The 18,770-nt window shown below is 44.8% G+C and overlaps 2 protein-coding genes across 2 annotated transcripts; both read left to right on the top strand.

The window, feature by feature from the left end:
- The first annotated feature begins 12,047 nt into the window (after window positions 1-12,047).
- Window positions 12,048-12,455, top strand: pirt (phosphoinositide interacting regulator of transient receptor potential channels). Its single transcript, XM_029509295.1, has one exon. It carries the CDS (start codon window positions 12,048-12,050, stop codon window positions 12,453-12,455), a length of 408 nt encoding a protein of 135 aa, XP_029365155.1.
- Window positions 12,456-14,219: 1,764 nt separating this feature from the next.
- Window positions 14,220-16,513, top strand: tmem238l (transmembrane protein 238 like). Its single transcript, XM_029509512.1, has 2 exons — window positions 14,220-15,082; window positions 15,395-16,513. Exon 1 carries the CDS (start codon window positions 14,293-14,295, stop codon window positions 14,776-14,778), a length of 486 nt encoding a protein of 161 aa, XP_029365372.1. The 5' UTR covers window positions 14,220-14,292; the 3' UTR covers window positions 14,779-15,082; window positions 15,395-16,513.
- The last annotated feature ends 2,257 nt before the right edge of the window (window positions 16,514-18,770 follow it).

Raw genomic sequence — 18,770 nt, 5'->3', positions numbered from 1 at the left:
ACAGTGAGAGGAAAAAGCAGCCAGTTTCATGAAACAGTCGACCTTACTCCCCAAACATCATCAGGAGTATCTGGGGATTGTTTTTGATTTTCTCTCCTCGTTCTAACTTGTTTGTATTTTTTCTTTCGAGCCAGAAGGAGATTTAAGAGAAAATCCTCCACAAGTTTCGTAGAAACTTACTTTTTATTTTTAATTCTAGCACTCGTCCTTCAGAATGGCTCTCCTGAGCTGAGGCCAGGTCTCCACATTAGCAGTTTTCAGAGCCTTTGGAAGGGAGCTGAAGGGACATGAAGGGGCTACCTGTGGGTAATTATCCTTAACTGGGGTATTATGAGAGTAATTTCTTAATGAGGCTTAGCAAAATATCGCCGGGCCGCAGATGATCAGGCTCAGGCCTCATCGCCTCAGTCAGTTCAACCCACAGAGTGGATGTACAGGCTCGCCGAGGACCGCTGAGGTGTCGGGGACGGCGCCTCCGTCCAGGAAATGATGATGATAAAAACTCTCATAACTGTAATGACAACAATTATGGGAGTTATTATTAAATCCCTCCTCATCACAGAACATCACAGAAATATCTTCAACAGGGAACAACTGCATTTAAAGCAAGCAGCTGGAGAGCTTTACGGCTTCAGGCTTCATGTTCATTTTGTGTGTCCAAATGATTCTGGTTGTGTTTTAAAAATCTTCACTTCCAGTAAAACAGGAAAGGGAGCACGGCAGGAATGACGGTCGGCACCTCCAAGAAGCCGACAGCAGCATGCTAACATGCTCCCAACGATCGAGGTAAAGACTTCAGTTTTAAGTTTTAACCATTTTCAAATAAAACCAGATTCACACAGTCAGGTATTCAAACATGGAAAAAAAATTCTGAGTAAAAGACGGTTTAACGCCACAGAGGGACTGATGGCGGTTTGATCCGGTTTCCCGATAAATGTGTGTCACAATGCGCCGTGTGTGTTCAGACAAAACGTTTTCCAGTTGAGGTCCAAGCGTCCTGCCAGACTGACGGATGAATATCAGGCCAGCGTTGTGTTTTGATGAGCAGCTTCATTAATAACAGCACGAGCACTCGGCTCCGTCTCAGTCTGGGCCGCGATAACAAGCGTTGGTTGCCGCTTCCTCCTTCCTCTCTGTCATTTTCTACCTTCTTTCATTCCTTTCTTCACCTTCAGGGGTTTTTTTGTCCGTTAGTTTTGTTTTTTTTTTTCTTCTGGTCAAAGTCGTTTTTTCTGCCCACCCAGTCTGAATTTTAGAGATGAAGCGGAGCGAAGGTCAGGGAGCAGATCAGCCTTCAGCCCACCAGAGACCTGTGTGTGTGTGTGTGTGTGTGTGTCCACTTAATCAGATGCCAGCCAAGAACGAACACACACACACACACACCCATATGTGACAATATGAAAGAGCTGTGCTGTTTCTATGATATTAAACAGCTCCCGGTTTATTTGCTGTCACTCCGTGTCAGCTAAAGGTCGACGCTGCCTCTCAGGTTCAGCCCGCTGGAGTTTGTTGTGAACCGGACGTTTATTCGTCTGGATCACGTTTCAGAGTCGATCCCAGCCAACGGTGGGTGAGGGGCGGGGCCAGTCTGTCCGCCATAACCCTGAATGCATCATGTGTGGATTGATAGGTTTATTTTATTGATCCCAAACCGGGAAATTCATGTGCAGCAGCCAGACACACTGAACAATACAACACAAGAACAAACTGTACAAGTTAAAGCGCCTTTTAATTTCAATTTACTGCTTATTGTGTTTTAATGCAATACGACAGTTGTATGTATATTTTTGCACAGTTCGATTTATAGAATCAAGACACACACATTGTTGTATTTTGTGAAACAATTAGATGAAATCAAACCTGATTTTCACGGCGTTGAACTGTGTGTATTTAGTGACTGACAGGTGTGTGTGTGTTGTGTGACAGTTAACCGATCTGAGTCTGCAGCCTGATGTGGGACCTCCTGTTTCTTCCTGCGTGAGGGGAGGTGCAAAGCCTCCCGCTGTTTGAACACGATGAAACGAGGATGTTCACAAGTCATCAACAAGATGCTTCTGATCCGACTGCATCCTGCTGAGAGCTATCTGACGGAGGGAGCCACCAACGGAGAGCTGCACTTGTTTACCGAGACGCTGGTGTGTTCGCCTCTGCTGCCTATTTGCTGCAGCATGTTGGGGATGTTTCAGACACTATTTCCCGTTTTCCCATGCCGGGTGTGAAACAAAATGAAGTGCGTTTAAAACGTACGTTTGTTCTTTTGTTGCTGTTTCTTTTCCATTTTTTTGCGGCAGGGAAACTCATTTCTCTGCTTCACTAAAGCTTGCACAACCTTAAACCGACCAGGATGTTTAATCTGGGCAACTAGGCTGAAAGTGTCTCCGAGGACTTTGGTGCTGGGGCACAAAGTAAGTAGACAACAGAGAGGAAAGCAACAAAAAAAAGCTCAGCACGGTCCATAAATTTCTCTGCAGTAAACAGCTCTGAGCGGCCTCCTGCGGACGAGCTCTGCACGAGTTCACATCACGAGCTCATCAATCAACAGCAGAGATGCCCGGCATGAGGCCTGCGATCTTCCAGGGGATCGCTGGACCCTGAAAGCGCAGACGAGTCCGTATTTATATCAATGTTTTATCAGATGAAACTTGCTTTGACATTATATCATCCAAGAAAGTGCGTGGCGGCGGTGACTGGAGGTTGCGTAAACTTCCGCGGAGCACCACCCCTGTAATGTGAGGTGGATGAACAGCTTGTCTCATGAGGCGAACTGTCCTAGATTTAAAAGACACTGGCGTGACCTTGATTTCTACAGGGGAGAATCCTACAGAGCTCTGATTTATTTCCCTGAGCCTGAAGGGAAAGCCGCAGAGCGATCCGGCTCAGCCTACTTTAGTTCCAAGACGCTGTCAGGTTTCACATGTTCATGTGTTTTGGCCGCGAATGATTCCTCAAAGGGTCAAAGGTCGACTTCACCGACATCATAATAATCTGCAGAAACGCATCGGGCCGTTATTCAACGCTGTAATTCTGAAGGAGTCTTCCACTTTTTGCTTCCTTCTCCTTCGCTGTGATTTAATGTCTTGATGAAAAAGTGGTGATATCACAAGTTTGAGTCTCAAACTCATTCACAGCCACGTACACAGAACAAAAGGAACAAAATAAAGAAATTCTTCAGCGTGGCTGATAAAAGACTGTTGACCTTAACTACCGTGTACTGCAGAAAGAGAAAGTCAGCCTTTCAAATGTCCCGCAAAAAGCAAAGCCAGCAACATCCTTAAGAGTTAAAAATAAAAAAAGGAAGAGAAAAGAAAATCTGTTGCTGTTTTGATCTCAAATGGCAACAAGACTTCCCTCACTGAGGTCAAATCGCTGTTTCCTCCATCCGACTGGAGACGATGCAGAATAATTAAAATGCAGCATGACAGTTTGGAGCAAACAAAAAACTGTTTTGAGAGAAAAAGACTACACTCATGAATAATTCAAAACCTTAGTCTTTCAGCAAACGGCACTTTATAATGAACTATGAGTGTAAGAAAGTAAAGCTGCCAAGAAACGTGGCGATGCTGACAATGTTTGAGTCCAGCAGAAAACACAAGTGGCGAGGAGGCGACAAACACAATTAGGTGTGCGCTTTTGAATCTCCGGAGGATGAGGAGCAGCAGTAATTATATCGCTCTTCCTCTTCTGCAATGAAGCAAGAAAAAGAAGAAGAAGAAGAAAGGGAAAAAAACATCACTGCCGTCTCGACGTAGAGGTGAAAATTAAGGAGGGGAGAAAAAATCTATTTTATCGGCATAATCCGATGGAGGAAATGTTCCTCTGCCTTTTTGTTCAAGAGGTGCTGAATGAAATCTTTATACCTGAATGAAAGCTCACGCAGCAGAGAGGAAGTGAGGCAAAGGCGTTGTCGATAAATCGCATCATCCAGATATCTGATGGAGGAGCTCATTGATAAAACGGTAACAAAGGAAAACTCTGTGATGCAGGTTGTGTATTAAAGACTGAACTTCTATATTGTGTTACCGACAAACACGCTGTGCTGCAGAGAACTTCGCCCACAGAAATTGATTTATCTGAGGTTAAAAACGGTGACCTCACTTATTGTTTTGTGAACTGAAGCCTTCCAGTTTGTAATATATCTCTTTTTACAACCAGCTGAGCCGCTTGCCCGTCGCCGTTGGATGGAAAGGAAGGGCAGATAAAAGTTTATTACAGTAAAAAACAGCTCACCTTAAAATGAAACTTGTGGGAGAAATAATTTGAGTCAACTTAATGGTCAGAATTTCTTGTTAAAATCATTTTTAAGGCCAATCTGTGTCGTGATTTTGATAAATTTGCGGTGAAGGTTAATATATTCAGGCCAACGTGAACACAGAGGAGGATTAACGGAGCTGGCTGCAGTGAAGCCTTCCAAGGAAAGAAACCGGAAAATTCACAGACACAAAGTGGCTCAATCCCTCAGCATGAATTTCTCGTTTATTTGTCCAGATATTACTCAGAGTAAGAAACCAAAGAGAAAAATAACATCCAAATCAGCAGCGCTGCGTCAGACTGACACACGAACGGAGCGAGTCGAACGGTCAGTCGGACTTCATCTAAGGCCGCGCCATCTCAGATTAATGAATCTCCTCATGGAGACCACAAGAGGCCGGAGTGGCCCGTCACGCTGATTGCTTGTGAGAGCCGGTCCCCGTGGCGTCGGTTCACAGTCCCACCAGCTAATGGTGATTTTTACATCACGGTCTGAAATGGAGGATAATGTGATCGCCGACACGTGAGGCGAATGTTTCTTCCTCGGAGCAGCTTCAGAGGGACACACAGCCGTCGTCCTTTCAGCCGGGACGTTTAGGTGAAAATGAACACCAACAATAAAGTCATTTGGCAGCGGCCTTTAAAAAACCAGAACAGATTTTTATCCTCCAGCTGCGTCCAGGCTGGAGGCCGCTACGTGCACACAGGCTGGTGAGCAGCTGTTTTGAAGGCTCCATCCGGATTTTAAGGAACCAGAAGGAACCGGAAACCACTGAGCGGATAAATCAAAGGAGAAGTACGGACGTTTTCCCATAGAGTTCAACACAACGCTACAGAAGTCATATAAACAGCTGTGATTTACAGAAGAGGTCAAAGTTCACACTTTTTCATGTTTTTTCAGCTTTTTCTGTTTTTTAATGTTTGTTTTGGGTTTTGTTTTGTTTAGTTTTTTTACTCTGAACGGGGTAACCTGAAATTTCAGAATAAAAGGGAAACTTGCTAATTGCACTTTCTGTTGTGGGAGTCAGAGTAATCAGAGTCTGCCAGACCTCCGAGCTCCACGGGGACTCGGTCCTGGTTGCTCAGCGGGACCACTGTGCTGGCTCCCATTTTTCTTTATTAGGTCTGAACATCTGTGCAGCCGCCGCCGAACTTCAGGGAGCGTACGTGCGAAAGGACGGAGGTTAAAAAGGGCGGGGGGGGGTAAAATACTTAAATACGACCACAAAGATCTTCTGCTTACTGCTGATGGGGATCAACGTCATTGATTGGTGGGGGGGGGGGGGGTGTTAGCATTTCAAAAGGGACTGTGATATTACACACCGGAGGGCTTTTCTATGTCTCGACCTCTGACCTCTGCACCTGAACGAAGACGGGCCGAGCTGCATTACGGAGCGCCCATCGCGGCGTCTCAATCATATATATGGAGGCCTTTATCCCTTTGACCCCGGCTAGATTGCTCTTATTTCCCATGGTTCAGGAAGCCGAGCCCTTTCTGATATATGAAATTAGATGTCAGAGTCTCTCTTGTGAAGCCGAGTCATAACTTGCTGTATATTGCTTCGCTTGTTTTTTAACCTCGACCGAAAAGCTCCCGACCCGTTTCAGGGCTGACATCATTAGTATTTTATTGCCTCTAAGAGGATCACGGAGAAGTGAAGATGGCTGTTTTTTTTTCTGTTGTTCTTTTTTTTTGGGGGGGGGGCGACCGCTTACCTCAAACTTTCTCAGGCTTTTACTTTCTTTCTTTCCCTCTTCCTGTTTGTCTGTGAAGTCGACACTGAACGAAGATTCTTTATTCAGAGTTTGACTGATCCGGTAGCTGCAGATAAAACTTTAAAGATCCTCCAACGAAACTGTCGGTTCACCCTGTTAAACAAAATATGAACTACAGCAGATTATTTTAATGTAACGTGATCATTTATTCCTTATTTGATTATGAAAGACCTAAAGCGGCACAAAAGTTCCTCCACACACTTTAGTTTGGATCACTTTGGATCACTTTTTATAGGAGAGTCTCACCTTTATGCAAATACGATTAAGACATCCACATCAAGTGGGATTATTATTCTTATAGCCGCCTGTATGGGTGCTTCAGCCTCACTTGGAAAGCAACAACACAATTACACCACGCTGTTCAGACGGTATACATTAACAGAAAGACCAAAGAAACTCATCCATAAAGCTTCTATTAAAAGGCTCTTCACCTTAAGTGCATCACACACCGTCTTCTATATATTTCTGGGCGAGGCTGTAAGTGTGTAAAACAACACTTAAATGTTCGGTCCCGGCGTCTAAGTGCTCATCTTCCATCCACAGACGTCCTCTGGTGCTCTTTGATGGAAGCTGGATGGAGTTTAGCAGGAAGGAATTGAAATATTAACGCCGTTATATCTAGAAATAGTTTCATCATTCGCCGTTCTGTTTCCTACAGAATCTGCCTCAGACAGGAAAAAATCCAGCGTCCTTAGCTGAAATAATTTCTGTTCCCTCTGTCCTTTATTTTATTAAACACATGACATCGTCCCGTCCACTAAAGACCAGCGTGTCTTTCATTCCCTCAAACTCGTTCTGAATTCAAACATGTTCTTCTGAGCTGAGTGATTTTCTGATGAGTTATGTTATGAAGTGGGTAAATTCATGTAAAGAAGCAGTTGAAGCCGTCGACAGCCCGACGAAAACAAACAGAAAGCGTCACAAACGCTCATTTTCATCGATCAACAATCACGGCAAAATGCTGCGATTGTCACCTCTGGTGAGCCAACAGCATTGGTGTTTGTATGCAGGAAAATCAGGATAAACTTTAATTTAATCTCTGGGAAGCACCTTTAAGATTTATTTAGGAAATCAAAGAAAACAGGAATTCCTTAAAACTTCCTGAATGACAAGTCGAATCTAAATCACGATGAGTGTGAACAACAGCTCTGTCTGCTGTGTGTGTTAGTTTATCTGGTTCACCTGATCAGCTGAAATGTTAATAATCACGCTGTACAGGAGAGGAGAAGATTCCAGAAAGCTGAACACCGCCGCCTTGGACATCGGGAAGACAAAAAGAGCCTGCAGAGCCCGGTGAACCCGTGAACGGTCAGATCAACAGGAGTGTGGCACACGTTGTTCTTTGGCCAATTATCAGACTGAGAAAACAAATCTGTCAGAAATGAGATGTGGCAGAGCTATTGATCTGTTTATACCCTCCACATCTTCTTCGTTCCCGCAGCATCTATTAGCAACTAGCTGCCCCCCCCCCCCCGGTCTTTCCTCCATCTTTGACATCCCGCAGCAGGGGAGGAACAGAGCGGGGGCATTGACGTCACGAAGGCCTGAGGACCGTCGGGGGGCCGGACGGCGGCTGAAAGCTTCTGTTACACACTCTATTTTTAGTCCACTGTGCCGAATCAAGGAGAGGCCTCAAAGATCTATGTATTTATGTGTGTGGACGCTTTCCTCTCTGGAAATGAGGCGTGAGTGGACAAATCCACCGAAGTACTCGTTTCATACATTTCCTGTCTCATACACCTCATATATATTATGACGCTGTGCTCTCAAGAGCAAACGGTCACCGTGATCGTGACCTTTGACCTCCAGAATGACAGTTTCAAAGAAGCTCCACCTCCAGTCTGACTCCGGCTGTCGGGATCGTGGTGGCATAAAAAAGTGACACCTCATCATCTACCCGCCTCACAGAACATAACGCGAAGGAGTTTGCTTGTCGTCTGTTAGACAGTGCCAATATTTGTGGAGAATCGGATCTCATTTTCATCAAACTGCCTCCAAAGTCTCACATCAGTCAGCGTTAATCCTGGATGAAAAGAAACAGACCCTGGATCCCGTTTATCTGTTTTAATTTTGCTCCTGAATACAGATGCCAAAATGCGAGTGGAATTTTTTTTTTAAATGAGTCCCCGTGGTCTCCGTCTGCAGCAGTAATAACCTGCTTAATCTGTCTGCTGTGTTATCTAATGTGATACGAGACCAGGATTTACTTCAGACCCATTGTTGTTTTCTTTGGATCGTTTTCCCCCGAAGAGACAAAGCACGACTAACGAGGTCATTTACCTAATGTTGATACTATATTATACAGGTAGCATGTAAAGTCAATAGGGACGCCAAGAGAGCTCATTAAACCGCTGCGCTTGAGAACCCGTATTAATCAAATTTTGCTTCTCTGATTCATCTTTAAAGGCCACGATCTTCCTGAGGTTCTCTGGGAGTCCTGGAAAAAGTATTGTTGAACACACCGGAGGCCGTGGCGTTTGACGTGAAGCACCTCCTGATGGTTTTGGCGCTATGGGCGTGGCCAGGTTTGCTATGAACTGAGAGGCTGATGTTTCCCGTTCAGGGGCTGAAGGAAACTTAAAGTGTTTTTATGGGTGAAACAGCCTTTCTGCTACAGTTGTTTGCATCCCCCCCCCTCCGGGATTACTCAACAAAAAGCTGTAAATATGCAAAGCAGATTAATTAGTTTTCCAAGGTCACCTGTACAGCAAAAAAAAAAAAGAGGGCGGCAGAGTCCATAAATCAGCTGAGTATTAGCAGAAATGTGACTGCAGATAGGTCGCGGCTCAGGTTTTATTGATATTTGCTCAGGAGTTAACGAGGCTCTGTGTGCGGCTTCATTTGGCCAGAAAAAACCCCAAAAAACCAAAACAGTGTTCCTGTTTAATCCACAGCCTGCAACCGCAAAGGGTTGGAGTTGTTAGAGCATCTTAGTTCTGGTGGCTTTAACCGGAGTTTGAGGGCTGCACCTCAAAGTCCGCAGTTCATTTGAATCCGGTCCCTAAACCCCCCCTGCCCGCCTGCCCGCCTGCCCCCCGCTGCTGACTCAAGATGAGGCTTATTAGCTCTAATCCCTGCCAGCCCTCTGTGTTTGTGTTATCAAACAGGATTAGACTGATACCTGTATGACGCTCCACCAATATTCAGGCTTAACTTTTAACTACAGAACACCGACAAGTCCCATAATCCACCTGTGATATGATACAGGAGCCTGTTTGAGCCTGGTGCCCGCCCCCCCCCCCCCCCCCCTTCACTGTCCCGGTAAATCAATTATTTTTATTCATTTTCAGTACCGACAACTGAAAGTAAATTTTAGTCATGAAGCTCGGCCGATAATTTACGGCGAGCGCTGACCCACCCTGCTTTCTTTACGGCCTGCTGACCATTAAGATGAATTTTATCGCCCTCGTTTTGTCTGCTGGATACTCAGATATGCTGGCGTTCAGATTATGAGCATGACGCATCAACAGCAATAAGCTTCAAAAATACGAGCGCTGCCATCAATCTTCACACAAGAACTCCAATTTCTTTTAGGGCTCATTTGATTCAGCTTAAAGTGATAAAGTCCATCCATCTACTATCCAGACTGTCGACGGGGTTTTAGGGGCTGGAAAGTGGAGAAAAAGAATTCATTCTCAAGAAGTCAGATTGGATTGAAGTCTATGGGAAAATGTCCCTTCTCCTCCCTGATGAGTTTATGGTCTCAGTCTCTAGTTTACAGACTTTCAAAATACAACATGATGTTTTGTTTTGTTTTTTTAAGAGGTCCGACCCTCATTCTTCCTCAGCTCCACTTAAATATGGTTTCTTCTGGTTTCAAAAAACTAAGATGGCCGACGGACTTCAAGCTTCCAAACAGCAGCAACAAACCAATGAGTGATGTCACGGTGGTCACCGCTCTATCAGCCATGTCGGTGATCAGTGACCTTAACGGTATCTGGGAGGAGCCTGGAGATCACATGTGGTCCACCATATCACTGATGGGCTGTCCCTTATAGTTGAATTCTTAATATCTTAGAAAAGAATCAAAACATTGCTGACCCAGGATTCCTCTGGGTTGGGACCTTTGGCACGGCCTTGAAGCAAATCTGCCCCCACCAGGTCCCGAATTGGAATTGAATTATCCAGTTAGAACGTGCACAGGTCAACCCCATGCTGTACGTTATATAGTTTAGTCAGACAGGCAGTAAAAAAATGATAAATAATTCACTCATTTTCACATTAGAAAATAGAACCGACTTAATGAAGTTCTAACAAAAAAAAAAACATATCAATGACACTTTATGACCCGAGCAGCAGCCGTCAGATCCAAAAGCTTCATCCTTCATCCTCTTGCCAAACTCTTGAAGTCATTTACTTGATCAAACACAGTTGACGGATGGAGGCCTGCAGCCCGTCTCCTAACAGATTTAAAATGCCTTCAGATGACGATGATCAACAGCCCACTTAACCGGGCCATTAAGGAGAATTAGGCATGTCATAGTCGCAAGATAGTCGCAACACATTACATGGGATGGATAATTAGTTTCTCACATGTGGCTGCAAAAAAATAAAAGACTTTGATCAGTCAGGATGAGCTGGAGCCTGAGGTAATTACAAAAAAAACATTAGTAAACTGACTAATTAACTAAAAGCTCAGACGTGCAGGCGCCACAGTCCAGCCGAGACGCAGGCCAGCGCTGCTCTCTGCTGGACCACGAGGCTCATTGCAGTTATTGTCTGGTGCTGTCGTGTTGGCGTCGAGGCCACAGGATGCCACAGCGGTGCATTTTAAACAGACGACAGCAGAAATGAGATTTCAGTGTTTACAAAGTACGAGCGTCGGCACCGAGGAGCCATTTTCACCGCTCAGGAGAGCGTAATCGTCTCAAAGGGGGGGAGGCCCCGTGCCGACTCTCGAGTCTCTCCAGAAGAGCACGCCAAAGCAACAGAGACACAAATGCAATATTGGGCCTGTTTAATGGAAGCAGCAGTGTCATATTGCAGCAGCATCCCCACCCCACCTTCCTCCTTCTCCATCTGAGACAAAACAAACAGAATGAATCTGAATCTGGCCAAAATTTCTCCACCTGACATTCCGGATCTTTGGGTTAATTACGCTACACAGATTTCATCGAACTCATGTTCAGCCAACAAAACTACAACTTGCAGATAATTGCTGCGGGGTGCTTTGGGATCAATAGTGTGCCAACATATCAGGCTGTATCGGAAAGTCTCTGTATGGGTGATTGCCTGCTGCATCAATCGGGCTTCACAAAGAGCCATTTCCTCCTTGCTGCCCTGCCCTACTCACTCTTTGTGTGGAAAATAGTGAGCCAGATATTTTTCCTTCCTATTTGATCAAGTCCTGGGAAATTTTTTGAGCTGTTTTTCTCTCACAGCCCAGTGAGGGTCCATCTGGGAGTTTTGGGGGCACTATGTGTATCCTCTGGGGACCGTAAGGCAAGCTCCTCGCTCCGGATGTGTCGTCGGGACAGACCGCCTGCGATGGTTGATGATGGTAAGGGGACGGTGGTCACAGGATCCTCTTGAGGAGGTGGAGAGAGCAGAAGAGGGTGGGTGGATAGTTGCTCAGTGGAGAGTCTGTAGCGTCCGTAAACACTTTTCAGAGGTTTCTCTGGTCGGACGGTAGCTTTGTCAGCTCCCTCCTCGGGTTTCTGGATCTTTTCTGATGGGTCAGATTTAAACTTATCGTTGACTTGACAGGCAAAGGAAGTTGGTCCAGATTTTGAAGGTAAGTCTGCTTCTTTTCTCCTGTTTGCCTGGGAACGGCCGCAGCGTGTGACAAAAGCCGTGGCATTATTAGACAGAGAAGACACCTTGTTATATAATTCTAAGATCACATTTTAACAATAAATCTCTGCTTGATTTTGTCCGTGTGATTTTAAGAGTTAAATGATGACTTCCTGTTATGTTATCTCTGTTTTTTATGTAATATCTTAATTAGGATTTCTAATTTCCTGCATGAAAGACGTCAGGCGCCCTCGGACTGATTTTATTTCCGCAGAGCCGTCCAGGAGGCCATGCCAGGCAGCCCGGAGAACATCCCCCTGGGAGAGTGCACCCTCTCCCAGTCCAGGGACCAGCTGACGCCCCCCAGCCGCACAGAGAGCACCGTGTTCAGCCTCTCTCGGAGCGAGTCCATCTGGACCACCGAGGCCTCGCGCAGCAAGTGTGAGGTCTTCTGGTTCCCCATCCACCTCATGTCCACCGGGGGCAGCTTCCTGGTGTGTGGCATCATCATCAGCGGCCTGTACTTCGCCGGCCACTGCAGGAAGGTCACCAACATCCTGGGACCGGCCCTGCTGTCCATCGGGCTGATGGTTTTCGTGGTGGGCGTGGTCCTGATCCCCATCACCAAGGAGAACAGGAAGAGGTCCAACATGAAGAAGCCCTTCAGCTACTACAGGCCCCCCGTGTTCAACCTGTGAGGACGCACTGACCTGAAAACAACTCCACAAACCCTGACATTTACTTTTATTCCGCTGATTCAAGTGGACGGAGAAAACAAAGCACTTATCCCCGTCTCCGACGTGCATGACAACATTTTGCATTAACTGTGGAAAAAGAAGATGAGGGGACGACAACAGACGAGATGTACGAAACTCAATTATCACACAGTCACACACAATTTGGCAATGAGGACACTAGAGAGAAAACTGTACTTGAATGAATATTTATGAGGGGAAAAGTGGACAAGGGGGGATTTCCTGATGCTGTGTGGTCCAGTCCATGCCAAGTCATAAATAATTAAAGAGCTTATGTTCGTGGTTTACTGCGTCCAGTCCACTCAGTCCTCAAATGTATGTAAAGAGGAAACTATTTGACTACTGTGGCCTGAAAGTGTATTTTCTTGGTATTTGAATGTTAGGAGGCAGGAGAATGTGAAGTAAGCCATTAAAAGCTGGCGTCAGATCAGAAGGGGCATTATTTATTTATAATCAGATTGGACTTTTTGGGAGTTGATTGTATTTAAAGCGTGTATAATCAATATTCTTATTGTTTTGCTAGAAAGCACAAAGGAACGGCTGGCAGCCATCAAGAAATCTGTTTTAGTCTCTCTTATCTCTTTGTGTTTGTTTGTATGTGCCTGTTTGGACCCAGATGTCTTTAGAGTTGATCTCTTTTTATTCTCTCCTCACAAATATAAAACAAATATTTCAAAAGTAGAGGAAATAAAACATAAAAAAGAGGCGAACTGCAAAATCTTCTGGTCGATAATGAAATTAAATTGTAAATGTAACTGAACCCCCCCCCCCCTTTAAACAGCACACTAAGTGGCCTAAAAGTCAAACAGATTTTTGCACAGCTTTTGGAACTGGAAGCGTAACGGGTGGAATGATTTCTGTTTCTAACGCTCCACCTCCCAAACACAGGTACCCAGACTCACTTCCTGTTCCCACCACTCACCTACCAACACACCTGTTCCTCATTTCCCTCGCCTGCTTCCTGCTATTTAGACCGGCCCTTTTGCCCCACCTCAGTTCCCAGGCTGTTTGCGGCCCATGTTGCAGTGACATCTGTGAGCCCGGCCTTCATCACACTCTCCATTGGTGATCTTCGATTTCACCTTCACTGACGACACCTCTGGAAACAGGCGGTGACTAAAAACACAAACACACGTTAGATCTGATGTCAGCTGATCGGCTGATGCAATTTTGATCACTAAAGGAAAAGTTTTGCCACCATGAAACTGAAACATAGTCAAAAAATAAAAGTAGATAATATATAACAGACGTACTGACTTTATATCCACCTGTTTACTTCATTTTATGAGGTTGGTCTTTATTCAAATTTCTTATTTATCAAGCCATAAAAATGAGCTTTTGACTCTTTTGACTTTTTACATAAAACATCAAACCGTCTGTTCCAGTAAAGTAAAGACCTGTAAAGAAGACACAACTGTGTAGAAAAGGAGAATAAACAGAGAAATATCATTAATTATATTAAGAACAATCCTTCGTGGAGGTGTTGAGCTTCAGATTTTTGATATCCTGGTGACTAAGCAGAGAATATTCAACACAGTCAGCCGAGCAGCTGATTCATGCAAAATAACACATTTGACTGTCAAAGTCAGAGCTCCTGCAGGTCTCTGTGTGTGTCTAAGGTTGTGTGTTTGCTGTGTGCACAGAGATGGATCCGGGGGGGGGGAGCTGCCCTGTTTGTCTGGGCTTTAAGGAGGGGCGGGTCCCTGCAGGTGAGCTCAGGTGCGCTCTGGAGAAGCATCCTCCCGTTACGCTCTCAGCTGGAGGCTGCCGGGCTTCCGTCATGGACCCGATCGGCTGCATCGGAGCCTGCCTGCCCTTCTTCGTCCTGGCTCTGGTCTTCGACGCCGTCGGCCTGGTTCTGGTCTTCGTCGGCATCTTCGCCAACTTGCGCGTCGACGGCCGCTTTTACGGCGACTTCTTGATCCACACCGGCGCCCTGATCACCTTCTTCAGCCTGGGCCTGTGGATGATGTGGTACGTCGGCAACGTCCAGGTTCCCGAGGAGGACGAGGAGCTGAAGAGGAGGAGGAGGAGCAGCGTGGTCGTGATGCTGGCCAGGAAGATATCCAGGCGGCTGAACCAGCCTGCCAGAGCCGAGGCAGGAGCCAAGGTAGCCCGGGAGGAGGAGGCGGAACCGGCCCCTCCACCCAAAGCCAGCAGGGTGACCTGGGGCAAATCCAGCGTCTACCACAACGAAGGGTATGATGACTCCCTGGACTCCCCCGAAGTGGGGAAAGAGAATGAAACATACCGGGACATCTTATAAGACAGCTTTAGAACCAAAGTCCAACCATTTGAGGAATCAACTTGTCCAATTTTTATTATAATTATTATTATTATTTTTTACACTCAAGGTCTCAGCTCTGAAACTTCCTGTTTTGTTGCCCATTTCTCTAACTGGTCTCCAGGAAATTCCCAGATAGCAGCATGAACTTTGTGGCCCGGGCCTGCAGTTAGAGAAGCACAGCTGTGTTTTCTGTGAGTTCCTCTGTGAGCACCAGAATTGGTCCAGAAGTGGAAGTAAGATCATGGGCCAGAAGAAACAGAAGCACAGAGAAAAAGAAAAGGAGGTAAAAAATTAGATCCTTTGAAATAATTTGGACCCACTTATTCCTGTTTGACTGAAATAACATGCAAATCCAGTTCCGTTCAACTGATTTATTGCTACTAACTAAGACGCAGCGAATCGGAGAAGCTAAATATTCCTTTCTGGGCGGTCCTCGACTATTTCAACTGAATTTTTATTCATTATTTTTCCCTAAACTGTTGTGTCATTCATCTGTCTAGTCAGGCCCCATCTGTTTTCTGACTTACTGTCAAACACACACTGGTCAGACTGGTTTTGTCTCAGTTGGGTAAACAAACCGCAAAATCCTCCACAGGAGATCACACCAGACCTGGCAACCTGGCAACCCCGTGTCGTATCGACCAGCAGCGAAGAGCTCCTGCTTTAATCCTCAGATTTTGATCATGAGACTAATGCCGTGTGAAAATGTCACCGTGGCCTGAAAGTTGCTGTTTTTGGCAGGACTGTGTGTCGAAGCTGCAGAGACAGATAGTGGCAGCTTGACTGGTCAAACCAGGTGCAGACAGAAGTTTCCATGATGTGAATTTCCTCTTTGTGACAAAAGGTGTCGTCATTGTAGTGAAGCGTGAATTATTAAATATTTAGGGAAGGCCTGAAAGCAGCTGCTCCCAAGCTAAATATGAAGGTCAAATACACTTCCTGGGGTAAATCTGTGAAGCGTCTGATAAAAGATGCAACTCATTGATGCAGTTTCATTATCTGAACAAAAAAAGGGCAATTAACTATAGCAGGCTTATCACTGTGTAAACACGAGCTGAATGGCTTCTGATTGGGAAATGTGTGTTCAGAAATCTGTCACGTCGGTTTTGGACAATAGGTTGATGTCAAAAGGTGCCGAGCAAGTTGTTCCTGCAAAGGAATGAAGATGGACTGAGTTTTTTCTTTCTATCTTTCTTTCTTTTCCTGCTGCTGTTAATTTGCATCACAACCAGTTGCTGTGGTTGGATACCAGTCTTGCCGCTAAATCTTTAGCTATGAATGAAATGTAAGGCGTGAAGAAGAAGAAGAAGAAGAAGAAGCAGCAGGAGCACTTCTCTGCAGAGACTCGCTCTCACTCCTCTCAAGACCTTCGGATAGCTCTGGCTATGGAGCAGAGGAAGTCCACCATCCCCTTCCTGACGCTGGCTCTGATTCTGGACGTGATCGGCTTCGTCCTCTTCTTCGTGGGGATCTTTGCGCCATTGAGCTTCTGGGACTTTTTCGTGTTTTCCGGGCCGCTGCTGATCTTCCTCAGCTTGGTCTTCTGGATATTCTGGTACTTGGGGAACCTCACCGTGCCCGACGAGGAGCTCAGCCTGTCCAAACATGACATCCTGTGAAAATCGCAGCAGGAGGTTAGCCGGACTGGAGTTGAAGCGGGACAAGAGACCGGATTCCTTCAGACCAACGTCGTGATGACGGGGGGGGGGGGAAGGAGGAACTGGCAGGTGGGACTGAAGCAGAAACTTCATCAAAAATCATGAATTTGTGAGTCCCTGGATCCCTGAACTCCTTGAGGTTTTGCCTGAGTGAAGGATATGTGATAAACTCAAATCCAGCTGCAACCTGGAATGCATTTGAATAATCCTAGAAGCTAAAAAAAACGATTCCACCCTTTGACTTCAGGGCGAAAACAACTTGTAATGTCGTGCACTAGTGATTCCTGGATTTTGTTGGAGTGGAAAATGTATTTCTCAGCACTTTCAATAGGAGGAAGAGGCTTAAAGTAAAGTTGTATAAAGATGATATCAAGCGCCTTATTTATATTAATGTCATTACTGCCATCTGTGTACAATGAGAACATATTTATACTTCAGTATGTGTCATTAGATGAATAAGCTTTTGAAATTAGTAACAAAAACATGCTTTAAAACAAATGTTGTTGTGTTCTCTGTGAGCCGACTCCTCATTAGAGCAAAACCAGCTAAACAGGCAGTGTGGGTTTCTGTGCCGGGTCATTTTAGTCAGATCCACCCAGTGCGAGAAAGAATACACACCTCTCTCACAACGACAAAAAAACAAAAAAAAAGGAAGGCAAGAACCATGTTGTTACATGGAGCTATGGATCCAAAGCCTGATTAAATTGGCTGAGGGTTTCCTTTTAAAAACAACAACAACAACAACAACAGCAACATCTTCAGTTTGTTCAACACAAAACAGCGCAGCGAGGAGAGGGAAACTAATACTCATCCTCCACGCCCGATTCTTTCCCAGCCTTAATCAGCACTCAAGGCGCCATTAGCTCAGACGTGGAGAGTGTTATTAATGTGTCCATTTGGTTCCTGCCCCTGAGAGAGGAAATGGAGGGGAGACGTAATGGGCCTCTCTGAATCTGCAAAGAGATGGAAACCCAGCTGCCCAGGGGCCTCTGCCCTCTCTGTTACACTGACACCCCCAAATATGTCTTGATGGCATATGTCACTGCAATTTTAGTAGATTGATAGATATACTTTATTTATCCCCGAGGGGGAAATTCAGATGTAATAATGCTTTTTTTGAGTCCAGTCTGTCAGCCTTTACCTCTGGCTGAGTCAGGTATTGTCCACCTTCAGAGCATCATCAGATATTTTTTTGTGCTCAGACAAACACGCTGAATTCTTGGCGGCTCAAATCAAACAATGCTCCCTTCTAAAGTCTATATGCTCTTCCTGCTGAGCACATATTATTAAATCCCATAGTGGTTTGGAAAAGCTTTGACTAACAATTGAGTGGCATTAACTGAGTCACAAGCGGCCACAGCTGCAATTCCTGGAACATGCTGGAAATGGAACAAAACAGGACAAAGAGTAAGGAAGTACAGTCAGAGTTGCACAGATAAAAATGTCTTCCATTTAAAGGATTTTAATATTTCAGACGCTTTTTATTTCCTATGTGGCTTTATTAAATCATCCTGATGGGTGCTATTAGCTGAGATTTGCTCTGTCAAATTATGTACATGAAAGAGTCAGGCTCGTGCATTTAAGTGTTCAGATGGAAATCAATCCCATTAGGCAGCTTGTGTTGACACATTCTGTGCTCTGAAAATGCTGCTTCATTAATAAGCAGATAAATGTTTGTGTGGATATAAATCTGTCTCCTGGCAGGTGATGAAGTGATGCTGCCGTCACTGCATTACTGTGCTCTGTTTGTGATCACTCCTCCAGACTCTGAAATCATAAAATGGCTCTGGAGTTCACATGATGTCATCTTTGGAGGCTTTTTAAGGTGCACATCTCCCTCCAGTGGTTGATAAAGCTGATGGATGAAAGTTAATTCTGCTTAGAGCTGCATGATATGCAAAAAAAAAAAAAAAAAAAAATATATATATATATATATATAGTTAGATATTAGATACTTTCCGCTTTCCGTAAAAAAAAAAAACAAACCATGAAAATGCTTTCACATTTAAGGGATATTGTTTTCATGACACATTTCACCTTTCTGAAAAAACAAAAGCTGCTCATTATTTTATTTCCAGTCTGTTCTGATGCAACGCTGCTAAATAACATCCAGATAAAATTATTTAAAACTGCAACAAATTACGTCCCATCCAGTTCTATGTTGGAGTGTCAAAAAAAAAAAAAAAAAAAATTCTATTATTATGCATTCTTGAGCATGATTCTTCACTGCTTTAGGAAAAAAATATTATGATTATATGACAATGACTTCGATTTGACTACTATTTCATTGATTATACCATAAAACAGATAAAA

The sequence above is a fragment of the Echeneis naucrates genome, chromosome 8, assembly GCF_900963305.1.
Source record: "Echeneis naucrates chromosome 8, fEcheNa1.1, whole genome shotgun sequence".
NCBI classification, from domain to species: Eukaryota; Metazoa; Chordata; class Actinopteri; order Carangiformes; family Echeneidae; genus Echeneis; species Echeneis naucrates.
This window is presented reverse-complemented; position numbering and strand designations above follow the sequence as displayed.